Source organism: Salvelinus sp. IW2-2015, linkage group LG9 (assembly GCF_002910315.2).
Source record: "Salvelinus sp. IW2-2015 linkage group LG9, ASM291031v2, whole genome shotgun sequence".
In the NCBI taxonomy this organism is placed as follows: Eukaryota; Metazoa; Chordata; class Actinopteri; order Salmoniformes; family Salmonidae; genus Salvelinus; species Salvelinus sp. IW2-2015.
In genome coordinates, this window is record NC_036849.1 from 17,690,664 (window position 1) to 17,708,406 (window position 17,743).

General features: G+C 43.1%; 1 protein-coding gene across 1 annotated transcript; it reads right to left on the reverse strand.

Moving 5' to 3' along the window:
- Positions 1–27: 27 nt before the first annotated feature.
- tgfb3 (transforming growth factor, beta 3) lies at positions 28–17,209 on the reverse strand. Its single transcript, XM_023994568.2, has 7 exons — positions 16,373–17,209; positions 7,535–7,698; positions 5,534–5,663; positions 5,262–5,369; positions 3,321–3,489; positions 2,563–2,716; positions 28–1,861 (listed from the first exon to the last, which is right to left on the reverse strand). The coding sequence occupies exons 1-7, from the start codon at positions 16,716–16,718 to the stop codon at positions 1,703–1,705; spliced, it is 1,230 nt and encodes a 409-aa protein (XP_023850336.1). The 5' UTR covers positions 16,719–17,209; the 3' UTR covers positions 28–1,702.
- Between the last annotated feature and the right edge of the window lie 534 nt (positions 17,210–17,743).

The following is a 17,743-nucleotide window of genomic DNA, read 5'->3' on the forward strand; positions in this document are numbered from 1 at the left end:
GTGACCATTTGCAAGCAAGACCATTAATATCAGTAGCAATATGTTTATTATGCCAGTGTCGTCTATATGTACTGTAAATGGTTGCATTGTATATAATTTAATTTAAAGGTTGTCAATCAAATCAGTTTCCTGCACCTCAAAGTGAACTAGGGCCTAGTTCAATCAGATCCAGCGTTAACTGGCGATAGCCGACACCAGGGTGTTTTGGCGGGCTCGGGGGTGAGCCCGCCAAAACGGCATTGAGCTCAACTGCATTGAGCTGTCAAATCGGTGAGCAGCTGCTCTTGTGGTGATTGTCACAAAGCCAAACCCGTCCCACTCGCGTTAGAAGTTAAGAATGAGAAAGTGCAGGCTATATAGAAATAGTGACGTTCAAATTGAAAATCATTAAACAAAATGAGGATTTCTATCAGCCTAATCGAGGTGTAGACTACATCTCACATTCCAGTGTTTGAACTTGTTAACGCTGCATGGGAATCATTTCAGTGCGACTTGGTGCAGCCAATGGCAATGTCCACTTTGGGTATAATGCCGGGAGCCGTTGTGGATTTGAGCGCTTTAACGTAGTTCCACCTCCGACACGTCAAAACATCATCTATGCGGATTTGGCTAAAGAGGATCTGATTGAATCTGGCTCTTCGTTACTAGGATCTCAATATGGATAGCGGTTGAGCTGGGCCTAAATGCATAATTTATACTGATACCCACAAAAGATGATTATCTAGAGATTTTGAAAAAAAATATACATCTGTTCGTCCAAGACCATTTTTAATTTAAAAAAAAGTGTTTAAGAGTAATAGCAATAAACTTTTACAGTTTGTGAGCTAGTGAAGTGTTCACCTAGTGACATACATTGTCTTGTACAACAGAAAAGTCAGCTTCATTTAAGAAATAAATCCAGAAAACATGATTTTGTTGCATACAGAGGTAAACATAACCATAAAGAGACTTTGTTGAATAAAGGTTGTTTTCCAGCATTTAGTATTTTTCCTAAGATTATTAGAGTCCATCAGCATCTGTCCTAGATTAACCAGTGTAGGGAGATGTGGTGCACGCTGCGCTAGTTTCCAGCATGGACAGTCTGTTTGTCCTGTGCGTCAAGGCTTTGTGTCAGCCCTCCATTAAAAAGGATGGTTCTCTTTAGGAAACAAAAGCCTGACAGAGCTTTTGCTTTAGCCCCTTTGATTAATTTGCACTGTAAATCCAGGTTTTCAGTGGGTCTCTCTTTTTGACTGCAACTACTGTATGTCCTTGAGTAGGCAGTGGTCATGGCTAGAACAGCTTCCGTCTGTTCTTTTCCTCTGAGCAGACAGAGGTTGATGCCCGTGGTCATATGGCACAAAGCTAAAGGCAGTTCAGAAGGCTGAAATATTGACAAAAAAATAAGGGAAAACACTTGACATTGAGAAGAAAAAAAACATTGTAAAAGGCCAATAAAAAAGTTCTGTTGAGATTGCTGGGTCTGGAGTGATGTTTGAAAGTAATTTGTGCACACAGCCTGGGAATTGTGGGTAGAGTGGTGGGCTGCGTCTCTCTCTGCAGGGCCTCTGTGTTGGCTCGACTAAGGAGGAGGGAGAGTGTTGAGGGTGGACAGGTGTACTCTTGGTGGTGGGACAGACAGCATACCACCCTCCACTTCCCCTCCCTCGGTGTAGTGCCGTGTGTGGCCCTGTCAGATCCCAGTGTGCTGGGCCCGGGGCCCTTAGCTACACTTGCAGGACTTGACGATCATGTTGGAGAGCTGCTCCACCTTGGGGGTGCGGCCCACGTAGTAGAGGATGGTGAGGGGCTCCAGGTCCTGGGGCACACAGCAGGGAGAGGCAGACGCCTCAGGGTTCAGGGTGTTGTACAGACTCAGCATCTACGGAGGGATGGAGGAAGGGAGGGAACATCAGGCCAGGTACATTCACTACAAAAATAATTGTTATTCCCTTTCATTTCATTTGGATAAAAAACAAGTTTGATTTTGAAGTTAGACCTTCAATCAGATCAAGCGTTAACCGGCGATAGGCGACACCTGCATAGCTGCTGTTTTGGCGGTGTCGGAGGTGTAACAGAGTTGGTGCTTTCAAATCGGTGAGCAGCTGCTCTTGATCATTGTCACACCGTCACACTCGCATTAGAAGTTCAGAATGAAAAAGTGTAGGCTATATAGAAATAATTAAATCATTCCAAGAAAAAAATGCAGATTTCTATCAGCCTAAGCTAGGTTTAGATTCCATGTCACGTTCCAGTGCGACTCCGTGCGGTCAATTGTACAGCACTAACACAGTTCCACCTCCGACAACACCAAAACAACCGTTATGTGGATGTCAGCTAAAGCAGATCTGATTGCTTAGTATTAAGGCTCTATTCAATGTGATGATGGGTTGGTATTTGTTCATATTGGCCTGGGAAACCTCAGGCTATCAGATTGAGAGTGTGTAGGTGGGTGTTGTCTGTTTAAGTGTGCCAACATACAGTACATGTTTGTAAGTGCCTGCATTCCATTGTGTCATTTAGTGGTAATAATACTTAACACAGGGTAATGAGTGCATTACTGGTGTACAAGCCGTGTCTCACCGAGCTGTGTGTGGTGTCTGCGCTCCGTAAGTAAGGGCAGGGCCCAGAGCAGAAGTTAGCGTAGTATCCCTTAGGCTCGTGGATCCACCTCCAGCCCAGGTGCTGGCGGAAGTCAATGTAGAGGGGTCGTACACAGCAGTTCTCCTCATAGTTACTACAGTAGGTAGGAGAGAGAGATCTTTATGAAGCAATGAAATACCTCACCTGAAGGAGAAATGCTCTATTTCTAGGTTGTGTACATTTCACTACATGCATGCAGTCTGACTGAGCCCTAAGAAGACCACAAATTCCACTGGAAGGTGTGTCCTCATTTCCCTCTTGGAGGCAGCCCAGGTGTCTTACTGTTGTCAGTGAGACTGACAGAGAGATTCCAAAGTGGACAGCATGTAAGAGAGGGGAGGGAGGTAGCTATCGTACAGGGACAGATCTTGACTTGTATCAGATTGTTAATGCCTCTGCCATGCTACAGACTGACAGAAAATTAACCAGCTTATTCCTACGCTCCTCTGCTAAGTGAATTACAAACGAGAGAAGCCACCATTACCATTTGAGATCCAACTTGATCTACTGTGTTGCTTACAGGAGTAACCAGGGGTTATTTATCTATTGGACAAAAATGTGGCTACTCATCCTGCAGTAAGTTTTCATCTAAATATATGACATGCACTCAAATTGTTGTTGTTTTCAGCTATGATTTCACAGGTTGATTTTGCACAGTAAGTTAGTGATTGAATAAGAAGAGTGAGGTGGTTAGTTACGAGAAGCAGTAGTTGGTGTCCAGGGCTCTCTTGCGTCTGCGGGATGAGGACTGGGCATCTATCCTATGAGGGGGCAGCATCATGAGGATGAGATGAGGGAAGAGCTGCTCCTTCTGCTTCTTCAGTCTGCCCAGGTCCCAGCGGCTCTCATCGTAGTCACCCTCCACACCTACAGGAGGAAGACACAGGGACATCAGATGTTAGTACAGAGGTGTCATTAGCGGATGAAACTACGTAGACCAAGACCATTCCATAGAAAAAAAGGGATAGATTTGGTAAATCAAGCTGAAGTGCAGTCCTAGTCCATTAGAAAACAAAGTTTTTCAATTCAAATGTAGACCCAAGTATTTCAACAGAATTGTTTTGCTAGCACAGACTGGAATATGTTCCGGGTTTCCTCCGATGGCATTGAGGAGTACACCACATCAGTCATTGGCTTCATCAATAAGTGCATCGATGAAGTCGTCCCCACAGTGACCATATGTACATACCACAACCAGAAGCCATGGATTACAGGCAACATCTGCACTGCGCTAAAGGCTAGAGCTGCCGCTTTCAAGGAGCGGGACTCTAACCCGGAAGCGTATAAGAAATTTCGCTATGCTCTCAGACAAACAGGCAAAGCGTCAATACAGGACTAAGATTGAATCGAACTACACCGGGGCCAAGCTTCCTGCTATCCAGGACCTCTATACCAGGCGGTGTCAGAGGAAAGCCCTAAAAATTGTCAAAGACTCTAGCCACCCTAGTCATAGACTGTTCTCTCTGCTACCGCACGGCAAGCGGTACCGGAGCGCCAACTCTAGGTCCAAGAGGCTTCTGAACAGCTAATCAAATGGCTACCCAGACTATTTGCATTGCCCCCCCCCCTCTCTCTTTTACACCGTTGCTACTCTCTGTTATCATCTATGCACAGTCACTTTAATAACTCAACCTACATGTACATATTACCTCAACTAACCGGTGCCCCCGCACATTGACTCTGTACCGGTACCCCGCTGTAGTCTCGCTATTGTTATTTTACTGCTGCTCTTTAATTACTTGTTACTTTTATTTCTTATTCTTATCTGTGTTTTTTTTAAACTGCATTGTTAGTTAGGGGCTCGTAAGTAAGAGTTTCACTGTAACTTCTACACCTGTGCATGTGACTAATAAAATTTGATTTGAGAACCCTGCCCCTCAGCTCAGGAATCGGGTATCATAGTGTATGTCTGAGTCAGTTATACAGAATTAGAATTCACCACTGCTGTTTTTGTCATAGTACTTTCTGTAATGTCTTAAAAGCATTGTCTCCACTGGTAAGAGGCTGAGCTTCAGGCATCACCCACTCAGCCCCACTCCTCCTCCTGCTCTCACTCCTCCTACTCCTCCTCTCAGCCCCACTCCTCCTCCAGAGCTGGTCCCTCTGTCCTCCCCCTGGGTTTGTGTCTGCTCATCCAATCTGCCCCTGATAGCAAAAGCAGTAGAGAACTCAGGAGAGACGCTGCCGGTGGATACGGACGCCCTTCTTAATTCGGGGCCAAGCATCTGAGCGCCGTGGAAGCACATTCCTTGTGGCCAAGCCAGTCAAGGCAGCGTTCCCAGGACCAGGGGCCCCCAATCCTAAGTGAGATACCAGACCAATTGTATTCCCATGATCTGTCGCTCTCTCCCTCTTTCTCTCCTCTCTAGTCCTCTTTTGTCTTTCATCTCTTTTCCTTTCTTGCTCTCTGCCTTTCTCACTCCCTTTCTCTCACCTCATTCTCTCTCTGAGAGGAAAACCATCATCTTCATAAAAGAAAGCCATATAAGTATCAACCATTGAGGCCCATGTTCACTGGTCTTTTTCTAATTCAGAGCTCATACGGATAGAAAGAGGGGCTGTGATGAGCAGTGGAAAAGCCAAAAAGGAGGCATCAGAAATGGTTGGTTTCTTAAATGCAGCACCTCATGTAATTTTACCTTTGAACTTGACTTGTAGCACCTCATTAACGTTTTCGATAATGTCACCGTTGGTGTTGAAGGTGTGGCAGGGGCAGTGCACACTGATCTCCAGGCCCAGGTTGGTCTCTGAGGGGAAGAAGAGAGCAAGGCAATATGAGGAAGTGGTATTTTCCTTGAGGCCATTTTTCCTTTGTCCAAATTAAATTGAGTTTCCAAATACCTTTTGACTCGTGCTTTGATATGCAACACATGGTATGAGACCGGGAACATTAGGGCTTTGGCCCACTCACCTCGGTACATAAGCCATTCCCTGACTGTGTCTGTGACATCGAAGGAGACCCACTCTGGCGTTCCTTTGGTCAGGACGTTCTTGCCCCCGATGTAGCGCTGCTTAGCTATGTGGTCGTCTGGCCGCAGAATCTGCCAGCCAGAGGTAAGAGAGTGACCCAGCTGCATATACTCTCTCTCCCACACACACGCCCACACACACCAGACGGCAACCCAGCCAGCGCTGTCTGAGCCAGACGCTCCAGGATGCCCTGGGCCAAACGTCTTCTCCTCATGGAAAAAGTGACTCCCTGTGTTGATATCCCCATTTTGCAAGTTAATGCCTGTGTGTAGCCCTACTGCCAATGAAGAACCTGGCTGTCCCTCCATCTGCACTTCAAACTTCAATTGGGCTCTAAACATTTTGGGTTTCCTAACACTGGTCTAGTCAGGATGAGGCACTGCAAATGTTGCTAGAGCCGCCATTGCTTCAGATCTCTGAGTGTCTCTGATTATGTGCTGTATACCATCATGGACGTATACTTTGTCTCAAATTGCCGGACTAAGGGTTGGATTCAATCCATATCCATATCCAGTATCGCGAAAAATCCGCGTTATAGCTAGATTGAAATGTAAATGGGAAGTAGACGTGCTGAGAGTGCTGATAATAAATAATAAATACATTTAAAAAAAAAAAAGGTAAACACTACATATGTCCGTTAAATTGGAAATTACTTTTACATTTTAAGCGGCGATCTTCCGCGATATGGATCGAATCAAGCCCTAAGGCATAGGATTTAGGGATCCACACTTTAAATAACGCCTAAGGTTTCTGTGAACGATAAGTGTTATCTCCAGAGAGAGGCCAGTGAAGTGGGGGGCTCAGCACCACAGCAGGCTAGATAAACAGGTTCCTGAACATTGTCAGCTTCTAATCCGGCTTCCTGTGGGAACAGGGGACCCAGCAAGAGAGCACGGCCAGCGCCAGGGCCTGCCAATCAGCTCCCGGCTAATGTGTGGGGGCGAGCAGCTCTATTTACTCCCCCAGCGCAGCGCCTGACCCTGCCTCTATCTCCTCTGGGCTCCTGGAAACAATCTGGGGACCTGACAGCCAGTCTGAGCGGAGCTTGGCCCTGGCCAGAGAATAGCCTGCCTCCGAGGCGGTATGCAGGCTGGAGACGCTCGTTTCCCTGGCAAGAAATGTTGGAACCTGATCATAGCTCCCATTCTCTCACGGGAGATTAATGAGGAAACAAAAATACATCCCATCCCATCCACCCCACCCACATACAATCCACGGACACACACACACCACTCAGAAACACATACACACCTCCTAAAAAATACAGGTGCAGATGTCTGAATCTCTTGTTGAAAACATCTAACTGAAAAAAAGGGTGGTTGGACAAAAGCTCTGAGATTGACAGCTGTGAAAGGAGCGATTGCAAAATGGTAATCTAGAGTTTCTCAGAGTCTGCTGTAGCACGCTCTGAATTGTGTGCAAATGTACTTGACTTGAAGCACATGGCATAATGATAATCACTTAAAGACAGGGGGAGTTAGGGGCCCTGATATAAATGTTTTCTTCTTTCCATGTAGACTGACTTCACTGTCCCATGTGTATTGAGACATATTTTATTTCTGTATTATTTTTCCTCTATTTTACCAGGTTAGTCTCAGTGAGATGAACAATCTATTTTACAAGAGACACCTGGCCAAAATAGCAGTACACGAGGTTGCAGACACATTCACAACAAACACAAAGTGCTACAGATGAAAATACATAAATTTACACATTGAACAGCAAGATGGTTTGGGAAAGTGAGGTGCAACTAGGGGTCAAAACATTGACCGCCCCCACTTCATTTTCCATCATAGTGTTTAACTTAGCTTTAACCTTGCCTTCATTTAAAGGGACGAGCTCCTGTAATTTCAGGACCTTTTGAAGCTTGTATGAGAGAATTGGATCACTACACACCCCACATGCATGAGTACAGTGGGAATGGAATAGTACGTTCACACACCTGGTAGAGCTCAATCCGCTGCTCGTTCCTCTTGGCACTAGAGTTGGGGACACGAAGGGCTCGGAACTCGGCTCTGAAGAGGTTGGTGGAGTTCTTCTCCATGGCGGAGACGTTGAAGCGGAATACCTTAGACGTGATGCCCTTGGGGCAGTAGGGAAGGTCATCTGCAGGGCAGGACACAGAGACAAAGTGACTCACCTTAAAACACAACTCTAATGATGCCATCCTCACTGCTTCCACACAGCAGGACTATGACAAAAGTCTTCACTCTTGGTACACAGCCTAAGCTCTGTTTTGAAATTAAATAATTTTTCAGTTGATCTCTATATCTTCTCTATTTCATAGTTCGACATTCCAAATGAATGTCCTTTACAACAGAAAAAATACAGTTAACCATTCTCCAACCATTGCCAGTGAATAAAATGAAGCCTTGGGCCATCTGTTTATGCTTTGTGCAGTCCGAGTTAGCAACAAGTTGAAGTCATGAAATGAAAACCAAATGTCCCATGTGTTGGTGGAACTGAACAGGCTGGGCTGAGATGGCAGTGTGCTCCTCCTCCCTGCCTCCTGCTCCAGAGCTCGTTCAGAAGCCAAGCGTTCCCTAGAACAACCAACCAGTTTAGCTCAGTTCAGCTCACATGTGCAATCACATGCAGGTAGATACAGAACACTAGCTCAATCAATGTGTTGTTTGTAAGGGAGAGAGTGCTTCAGTGACTGTTTGTCAGGGGGGCTGATTGTATAACTGAGAGAAACAATTTAAGGTTATTTTAACCATCAATTGGAAGGGGAACCAGTCCTGTCAATCTGTGTGGTGTGGTTGTGTAAGGCAGACCGTGGACTCAGCTACAGTAGTACAGTACAGTAGTTATAGTAACAGCCACAGAACACTTCTCGATGTGCCCCTTCTGAAATACTTCCTGTTGCACTGCCCAGTCAAGGAAGCTTTTATTTTTTTCCTACCCTAATACCATTGAATCGTTTATTATTTTAACAGGCCGAGCGCATGCAGCGCTGAGCAAAACAAGCACACGGCAAGCGTTTTACGAGCCAAGTGGAAACACTCATTTAAAGCCAAGCCATTGCTAATTTATAACCCCAAGCCTGAGCTTCATTAGAGACCCTGTGATTCACTGGTGATGGTTAACAAGGATATCGCACCTTTGGTTGACATGAATCTAGATATGTTTATAACAATGGAGAAGGATGTTTTTGTATAATGCATTGTGAGCTCACACATCTACCTAAACTTCCTATGATCCATAATCTTATTTCACAGAGGTTTAGCCATTATCTGATATTTCCATGAACTATTCTATTTTTAAGTCTCCCTATTTATATGTGACCTTCTCAGTCTTTAGACTCTTCACCCCTAGCCAAATATCTGTCCTGTGCTTGCTCACAATCGATAAGGGCTCAATAGCCCTGTACTCCCTTGGCCTGTCTCACTACCCCCCTTCTCTCTCTTCTCCCTTGTCCCTCTGCCTCCCCCACAGAAGGTGGAAAGGCCCACTTCAAGAGGAGATTTGAAATTCTAATCAAGTCTTTGGTTTCCTTTTGGATTACCTCATTTTTCCCATTGCAATGGTTTTAGGTGGATTTCACATTATGGCTTATTATTGCCAAGGGTCTGAAGGTAATTTGTTCCATGGCTGTGAGTGTAAGAGATTGCCAGCATAATTAGAGTGAAATACACAGCAGACTAATTTACAGTCTCTCTTCTCTCCATTATCAGATCTGGTTCTAAGGCCAGCAGTGTGAGCATGCTGACATCAGCAGGATTTTGACCTGAACCTTATCTGAAGCAACCAAAACATGTCCCAAAGAGCTTCTATGGCCCCTCAAAATAGTTTATTTGTCAATGCAACAAAATTGTATTATATTGTAGTCCTTCACATTTCTCAAGGTTGTGAACCTTTCTTTTGAGATTCATTGTGAATATGTTGAAAATAGTAACTTTTGTGGTGAAAGAAAGCTGTCCAAATTTGGCTTTGTTTGCAAATATAATACATGTAATAAATCCTGTGTGTAATGGCACAAACCACAAACAGGTATCGCAGTTATGTACTACACACTAAGCACTATGTAAAATTGTGTATCTACACGGTAACTACTATGTAAATACAAGGTTTTCATGGCATTTCATATGAAGTGGTACAAATACCTCTCCCACTTTTCCCAAGGGACTGAAAATGGGGTCCTGCTTTTTGTAACCTTTCTCTTTTATGTGGCAGTGTGTCTGCAATGACTTCCATGGACTGTGGGGCTGAGGAGTACCCCTGTACATTGAATATGGTACTGGCACTGACCTGTATATACTTCCATTCTGGTGTTCTTTAACGCTCATCGTAGGTTTTTATTCTTACTTTTATTTGTTGTGATATTTCCTATTATTATCTATATTTATTATGATCTATATTATTATTGTTATTATCACGGCATTGTTGGGAAAGAGCTCTCAAGGTAAGAATTTCACTGTACTGTTTTACACCTGTTGTATCCTGTGCACGTGGCGAATAAACTTTGAAACTTGAAAGAAGAGTATTTGTAGTCAAAATGTTGAGCAGTTGACCAGATATTAATGTTCTAGATCAATAACCTGCCTGGTCAATAGAAGAATAATAGGCGAGGGTTACAATAGTAGTGAAATCTTCCACACAGGAGCACCTAGGGACAGAATAGCTCTGTTCTAAAGCTTCTCATAAAGCTTCCACCCTAGACAGACACTGTTCCCCCTCCGCCCCCTTCCCCCCTCCACCCTCACCTCATTCCTTCCTGTGTCTGGGATGCCCCACCACGCTAGCTCCTCTCCTCTCCCTGCCCTGGTAGGTGACATCACACAGAAGCTCCCATCAAACACTCCCAGCAATCAGCATGTTCCCAGTGCCCAAAGGGCCGGCCGTGATGTCAGTCTCGCCAAAGCTATGTGAAGGTAAACAAAGGAAATGGGAAGCATAGAAAGCAGGTGCTGGCCAGCTGCTGAGGAGTCTGGACCTCGTTTACCAGTGAAAAATGGCAACGGCGCTGCAAAAGCTGGTATTCTAATGTCTAATAACTAATGTTATTAGACTAATCTGGCTTATCGAGAAGGCCACACATATAGCATTTTTTCAACTAACAGTTTTATCTTTATCTAACATGTCAATAAAATAATATAGCTATCTCCAGATGAATAAACGTTATAATTTGAGCAGTAAATTCTAATCCAATTACAGTTCACACTTTTGCAAAACAAATGATTACATATGAATGAATGGTCATGTCAATAAAAACATACCTGCCTTGATCACCTGTCTGTGCTACTGTCATTTAAACAACACTCTAGCGTGGACCAAGCCATTCCTCAGACCAAAACATTTCCAGTACTCCTGTCCTGAGTAAGTCTCTACAGTAAGTCTCTACACATGGAGCCTGTGGCTGACTGTTAAGATGAGATAATGTGATGGAGTTCTCTGCTGAAGTAAGACAGCTTTTTTCCACTTGATCAAGGATGGGGGGGGGCTGTCTTTCGGAATGGACCAGAGAAGTCTGTTTGCTTGGGATGACGTCACCTTTCTACAATTCCATATATCAGGAACACTGCTGTTCTCAGCTCCGGTCCACATCTTTCTTCTTCCCTCCCAATGCTGAATCAATGATTGCCTTATGCCAAAACACTCACTGCATGCTTTTCTTCTAAATAAACCTGGCTCTGCCTAATTTGCAGCAATGAGAGCCAATACGTGGTATTCTTAGATGGTTCAGTGGTAGTCTTTGGACAGACTTACTATGCCAAATGTCAACATAAAGACAGTGAATGAGTGCTAATATATGTGGAGGAGTGAGTACAACTGGAGTTCAGTACCCAAACCTAGGACTGGGTGCTGTGGATTATGGAGAAGCTTGGCCCTTGTGGTGTTAGTTTGGCTCCTCTACCAGTGTTCACCAAATGGCTCCCATCTGCACTTGTCTTATCCACAGCTTTACTGGAAAACACTGTTTATATTCAGAGACACCTAACTAATGGTACCATGAGTATTTTGGCAAATTACTCTAGTTATTAAAGCATATGAGTCTGGGAGGAAAAGTCTCTTCGTCTTACACTCAGCCCTGTAACTGAGTAATAAAAAGAGTGAAAAAGCACCAATCTGACAATAATCCAAGACATTCCCACCTTCCAAAAAGAGTGTATGTAAAACCCATTAGACTATGGAAATGGAATGAAAATATGTCTTGCTGTATTACTGTGGTGATAGACATTACGCTCACTGATACCGAAACAGGCCCTACTTCTTATGAAAATTACATCATGGAAAGTGAAGGGAAGAGAAAGGTGATTATTCATCAACACTGCAGGCCTTGTTATTGAGGGAACAAACACTCTCCCTCCCTTACAGTCTACTCTAGAGGGTGTATCTGGACATGAACAAAGAACAGGATTATTAAACAAAGAAAAAACAACAGGGACAGAAAAGTGCATTGAAGGCTACATTTAGGTAAATGTAGGAGATTAATGGAATTAGTCTTGTTCAATGGCCAATGAGTGACAACCAGGGCCAGCTCTAGCCTTTGGGGGCCTTAAACAATATTAGGTTGGGGGCCATGTTATGCCATGTTAATGATATAGTAATCGTGGCTGAATACCGACTGGGCATGCAGGGCATGTGCCCGGGGCCCTGACCTCCAGAGGGCCCTGATTGATTTTGTTAGTCACTCTGACTACAAGTTTAGATAACTGGCTAGACTAATTTACCAATCTAAAAATCATTAGGTGACATGACTAATTGAGTGACTGTCAGTAACCAGATTTCCATCCAACCTTTTTATGCGAGTAAAGTACATGTTGGATAAAACATGTAATGACAGGCCCGATGGAAACAGAACATTTTTCAGTAAACTTTCCAAATGTTGTCAAAACAAAATACGCTAGACAAGGTAAGATCTTTTTGGGTCTGTGAAATGAATTATGCGAGAAATGTTGGTTGAAGCGCTTTTATGCGTAAATATTTATATAATGGGGTGGCAGGTAGCCTAGTGGTTAGAGCGTTGGACTTGTAACAAAAATGTTGCAAGATCGAATCCCTGAGCTGACAAGGTAAAAATCTGTCGTTCTGGCCCTGAACCCACTGTTCCTAGGCCGTCATTGAAAATAAGAATTTGTTCTTAACTGACTTGCCTAGTTAAATAAAGGAAAAATGAATAATAACCATCATATCGAAGTAAACTTGGAGTCACGCGATGACATGTTGTGTGGTCCTCCCACTACAACTTGTTGGGAAAGCATGCCGTTTATTAAACTACAGAGTTATGATGAACTTCGCAGGGTGGTGAAAAGGCAATGTGATGAGCTTGATGCTCCTGTCCAATAAATATCTAGGGTCTTATCCTGGTGACATGATAATCAATGCTTGGCTGCCTTTTGAAAAATAAAAATAATCTCACTATTTTGTCCACATAATCTCATCATGTAGGCTATACGTGCACTCTAACCAACAGTGTGCAGATAGCTCTGTTGGCTGGAGCGCACGTGAAAATACCAGAGGGGCACACGCTATATGATGTTATTTTTTTTATGTGCACTACATCATCACGCACAGCCTTTTATCTGCAGAACGTCAATTTGATGGAAACACATCTCTGGTGGGATACATTGTTTTTATGCAGATCTTAGAATATTAAAAAATCTGCATAAAAACAATATATCCCACCAGAGATGTGTTTCCATCAAATTAACTCTCAACTGTTAGTTGAGAACTCGACCCTGACTGAGTCACTAATATATATATATATTATTTTTTAAATAAATAAATAAAATAAAAGTTGGTCGGGGCCCCCTAGCAGCCGTGGGTCCTAAGCAACCGCTTGTGTCACTTATGCCTGGAGCCAGCCCTTGTGACAACTATGGCCACTATGCCCTGTTTATTTACTTTGATCATGACAGTGTCATGACAGAGTGATGTGACTAGGGCTCCTGGCTATGATGCAGCCCAGAGCCCACGCACCAGACCTCTGTTTGTTTTGTGGCCTCTGGCTACCTCTGACCAAGATGGTTGTAGTAGTGACTATTTTGAGAGTCAGAAGCACTCAGGAAACAGATTTGACACAGGGGCTTGAGCTGTTGCCAGAGGAAGCTCTGTTCAATGTCATTGAATAGCTTTAAACACCTGTTGATTATAAAGAAGAAACATGATGCAATGATCCAGCATCTGAACAGTGAATAGGCCTCCAAGTCTTCCACTTAGTAAACAATTCCCCTCGAGACAATTCACTGCAAAAGAGGGAGATGGTCCAAAAGACTTCTCACTCCGATTAGACTGGAACAATCAATTTTAGGATGAGCAAGGCAATTTTGTTCTAGTGCACAAGCCAATTTGCAGCTGAATAAGCTGTGTTTGAACTTTTAAATTGTGCTAATAAAGAAAACAGTGGTGAGGTGAACACAATACATGATAAAACAATGCTCTTAGAATCCCAAAAGTTTTGGGAACAAATAATATCTGGATTTGGGAAAAAACTGTAATTGGTGCAGTGGTTGAAGGGATGCTAAAATCGCCGGAGTGCCTGAAAAAAGTGTTCCAATGGAATGTCTCAGACGGTTGTGTGCTGGGTCAGCTATTGGGAGTTCCCATGGCTTTTATGTGAGGTATGAGGGAGGAATGGCGCTCACGCCAATTAGACTGTTTTCTTTGCCCTCTCCGTTTGTCGCGCTCTTTCCACTGCGCAGGTATGCGACCGTGCGTTAACGTTATGTCGGTCAATTCCTCTGTAGGCGGAGCAAGGGTATTTTTGCGTTATTTCGTGCGTTATTTCATTAGTACAATTTGTTAACGTTGTCTCCACGTTTTTACAGTAGGTATTAGCCTATGCTGCAGATCTATGGGTGCTTTTATAGATCAATTCAGCTGGAAATGGAACATAAATATGGCAGTTGTATGAATGCCATAAAATAAATCACAGACACTGCTTGCATTGCACACTGACACAAAGTGGACACAGGGGGCTTAACTCTGCAGGGAAGTCAGAAGAATGACATTTTGAAAAGGGGAGTAATACATTGGCTATATGGGTTTTCTTCAGTTCTCAATGAAAGAGTTGCTTTAGGCTATACTGATCTTTCATACTACATTTTTATTTATTGGAGAGGTATGCTCCTCTATTAGATTCAATTATTTATATGGAAAACCACCAGAGATTGATATTACATCTGCATGAGATGTTTGAGTAAAATCAACTATATGTAAGCTACTTTCCTGATGCTTTAAGCACTGCATTTGAACATTAAGACACATAAATTAATAAAGAGGGAGCCAGAGATCAAGATATAGCTTAACCAGAAGAACAAAACCTGTTCTGACCCGAACCGACCCTCCTCCTTCTCCCACTGATGCTGGCCGTTGCAGATTCTGCCATTAAGCTCTTGAAGTTGCCGGTATGAGGCTACACCAGCGGTCAGAAACCTTTTCCATTTGGAGTGCCAAGTTATCGTACTATTTCTACTGATCTGGTGCCAGATTTCCGTGGAACAGTTTCATTTCATGTATAATAGTCTTTATATCTCAAAATCAATGTCATGTGGTTAATCAAAATTCTATCAAAATAAAAATGATACAAATCTAAAGTAACTTCTATTACCATTGCCGATATGTAAAAAATAGCCTACAAATAAAAACATTGCAGCCCGCAGGTAGAAAATATCCTGATATCATATCAATCACTTATACATTGCCTGTCTGCAAGGAACTTGAAACAGTGTATCAAAACGTCTGTGTCCAGCCTGAAGCTTGTGCTAGCAAACTTGCAACATTGTATAAAATATTCTGGGCCCTCAAGAGTTTGCTGAGCCAGTGAACTCCAGACAGACACAGATGTAGGCTATTTGCGCAAGGGATAAGAAGTAATCAGGTAGGCCTTTTTTATGATATTTCCACCGGATCAGAGCATGATCCCTTTCATGCTGAGTGGTAATTGAAAGGGAGCGAGCTGGAAAGATGTTTCCAATAGGCTATGTTGAGGAACTATTGTCATTATCAATGGATGTAAAAACAGGCTTCGTTTACTTGCCTTTTGAGGCGAAGAAAAAATTACTTTGAGAAGCTCCACAATGATGGTGAGTTAAGACAATCAGAAATGGTATCAGATCCCCAAATGGGCACATTTATAAGCCTACATTTGTGTGCAGGCCAGTTGCGTAATCAGGTGCGTGTCCTTACTCAAGATTGACAGGAGAGTTCCAAACAAAAGACAATGAATAAAATGACAACTCATAAATGGAATGAAATAAACCAAAACTTTTACCCCACAAGTGTAGCCTAGGTTGTGCACTCTGCAAACAACGTGTCCACTCCTACAATGACAACCGTAAGACTGTAATAATAATAATATATTGAATGCATTATCAAAAATGACCGTAACCAAACAAACATTGTAGATTCGAAATGGTCATTAATGGTAAATGGTAATCTGGTGATACTGGTGGGCAATCCCCACAGCCTCTGTCTTTGGATAAGTCTACTCAGACAGGCGTGAATCAGACAGGTGTCTCGTGTGCCATATTTTATATTTGCCACTGCTCGACTAAAACATCTCGGTTGACCAACAGCCTATGGAGCAAACAATCGACCAGTTGACTAAATGGGATCAGCCCGAATTTGATACCATTTCACCTATTCTGCTCCAGCCATTACCACGAGCCTGTCCTCCTCAATTAAGGTACCACCAACCTCCTGTGAATAGAAGCCACCGTGGCAACACGATCAGCTGTTGGTAGGATCAGGATTTCACAAAACGAACAAAGTGCATGGATAGAAAAGTGGCCTTCATGCGTAAAACGCGTAAAATAGATACATTAACAGCACTTACTGTTTTCTGGTGGTCCATTAATCATATTGAACTTGTAAATCTCTTTGGCGTAATATTCAGTCTCCGTGTTATCCTGTCCACAACTTTGCTGTCTGTCTCTCCCCAACTCCTCGATCAGCTCCTTCGTACTGTTATAGAGCGATAGCACCTGAAACGGTACCTGATTCGGACCCAATGTTTGCGGCGGGCTGGTCAGTCGAAGTTTACTGAGAATCTGTCCTCGGATTGCCTCTACTCTCTTTTTCTTTATGTGGTCTATGTCCACAGTGGTGCAAGTGGATAGTGACAAAGTCATGGTCACACAGTTCAACAGGAGGAAAAACAGAAGTGCTTTACCCAAATGCATATTTCTATCTGCCCTTGCTTAGCTAATAAGCTGATGAAATATAAGTAAGTATGGTAAAGGGGCAACAGAAAAAGACACCAAATTATTTGGACTAAATTCCAGATGAAATGTTATCCTCTCTCTCTCTTTGCATTCAGGAGGTCAATGAGTCCTTTCCCCCGAGGAAACCCATCTTGTCAATATAGGGCTAGTGTCATCTGGGTGCTATCCGGGTGTCCATTCCAAGAATAGTCCAGATCATTCTTGAAATTATCTTTAGCTTATCTGAGACCCCTTTTCACTCAATCTGTCGTCTTTCTATTCTTCCTTCAAATGTTGTGTCACACCCTTGACATCTTCCGTTTTCCCTCGTCATTCGTTTATCATGACAAAATGTACTTTCTCCATTGTATTTTTTCTTTTCCATCAACTTTTGCTGGTGTAAGGTCAGTGCCGCTCTCCCTCACGCTCCTGTCCCCTTTGCGCAACAGAGTCTTGTACTCAATGGACGCGCTGTGATTTCACTGATACTTTATAGTAAGTGGTAGTTGTGACGTCTGAGAAGGAGGGACTGCAGATTATCATTCCACAGGGACATTTCTGGGAGCGCATTTCACCCTCTATGATGTCTGTCTATTTGGAGCCATGTATTATAGATACATAAACAACTTGTTTGTTTGTGATTGTCTTATACAGTATCTAATCAATGTATACAGATAATAGCCTACGTAGGCACATCAGGTCACAAAATAGTTTGGATCACAGAAGAGCATTGGACATTTTTAAGAAGTGACCGTCTGCCCCCTAGTGGATATATGAAGCTAATGTGGAAGACATGATCTATTGCATATGACTTGATATAATGAGCCTACTGTAAAATAAATAACTGCCACCCTTAACATAGAGCTCCAGTCAGTTTTAGAATAGGTAACTAGCAATAGGCTGGTGCTAAATATCTCAAAAACTAAAAGCAGATTTTTTTGTGACAATTCACTGGCTTAACTCGAAACCTCATCTGGACCTATTCTTGAATAATGTGGTTATTG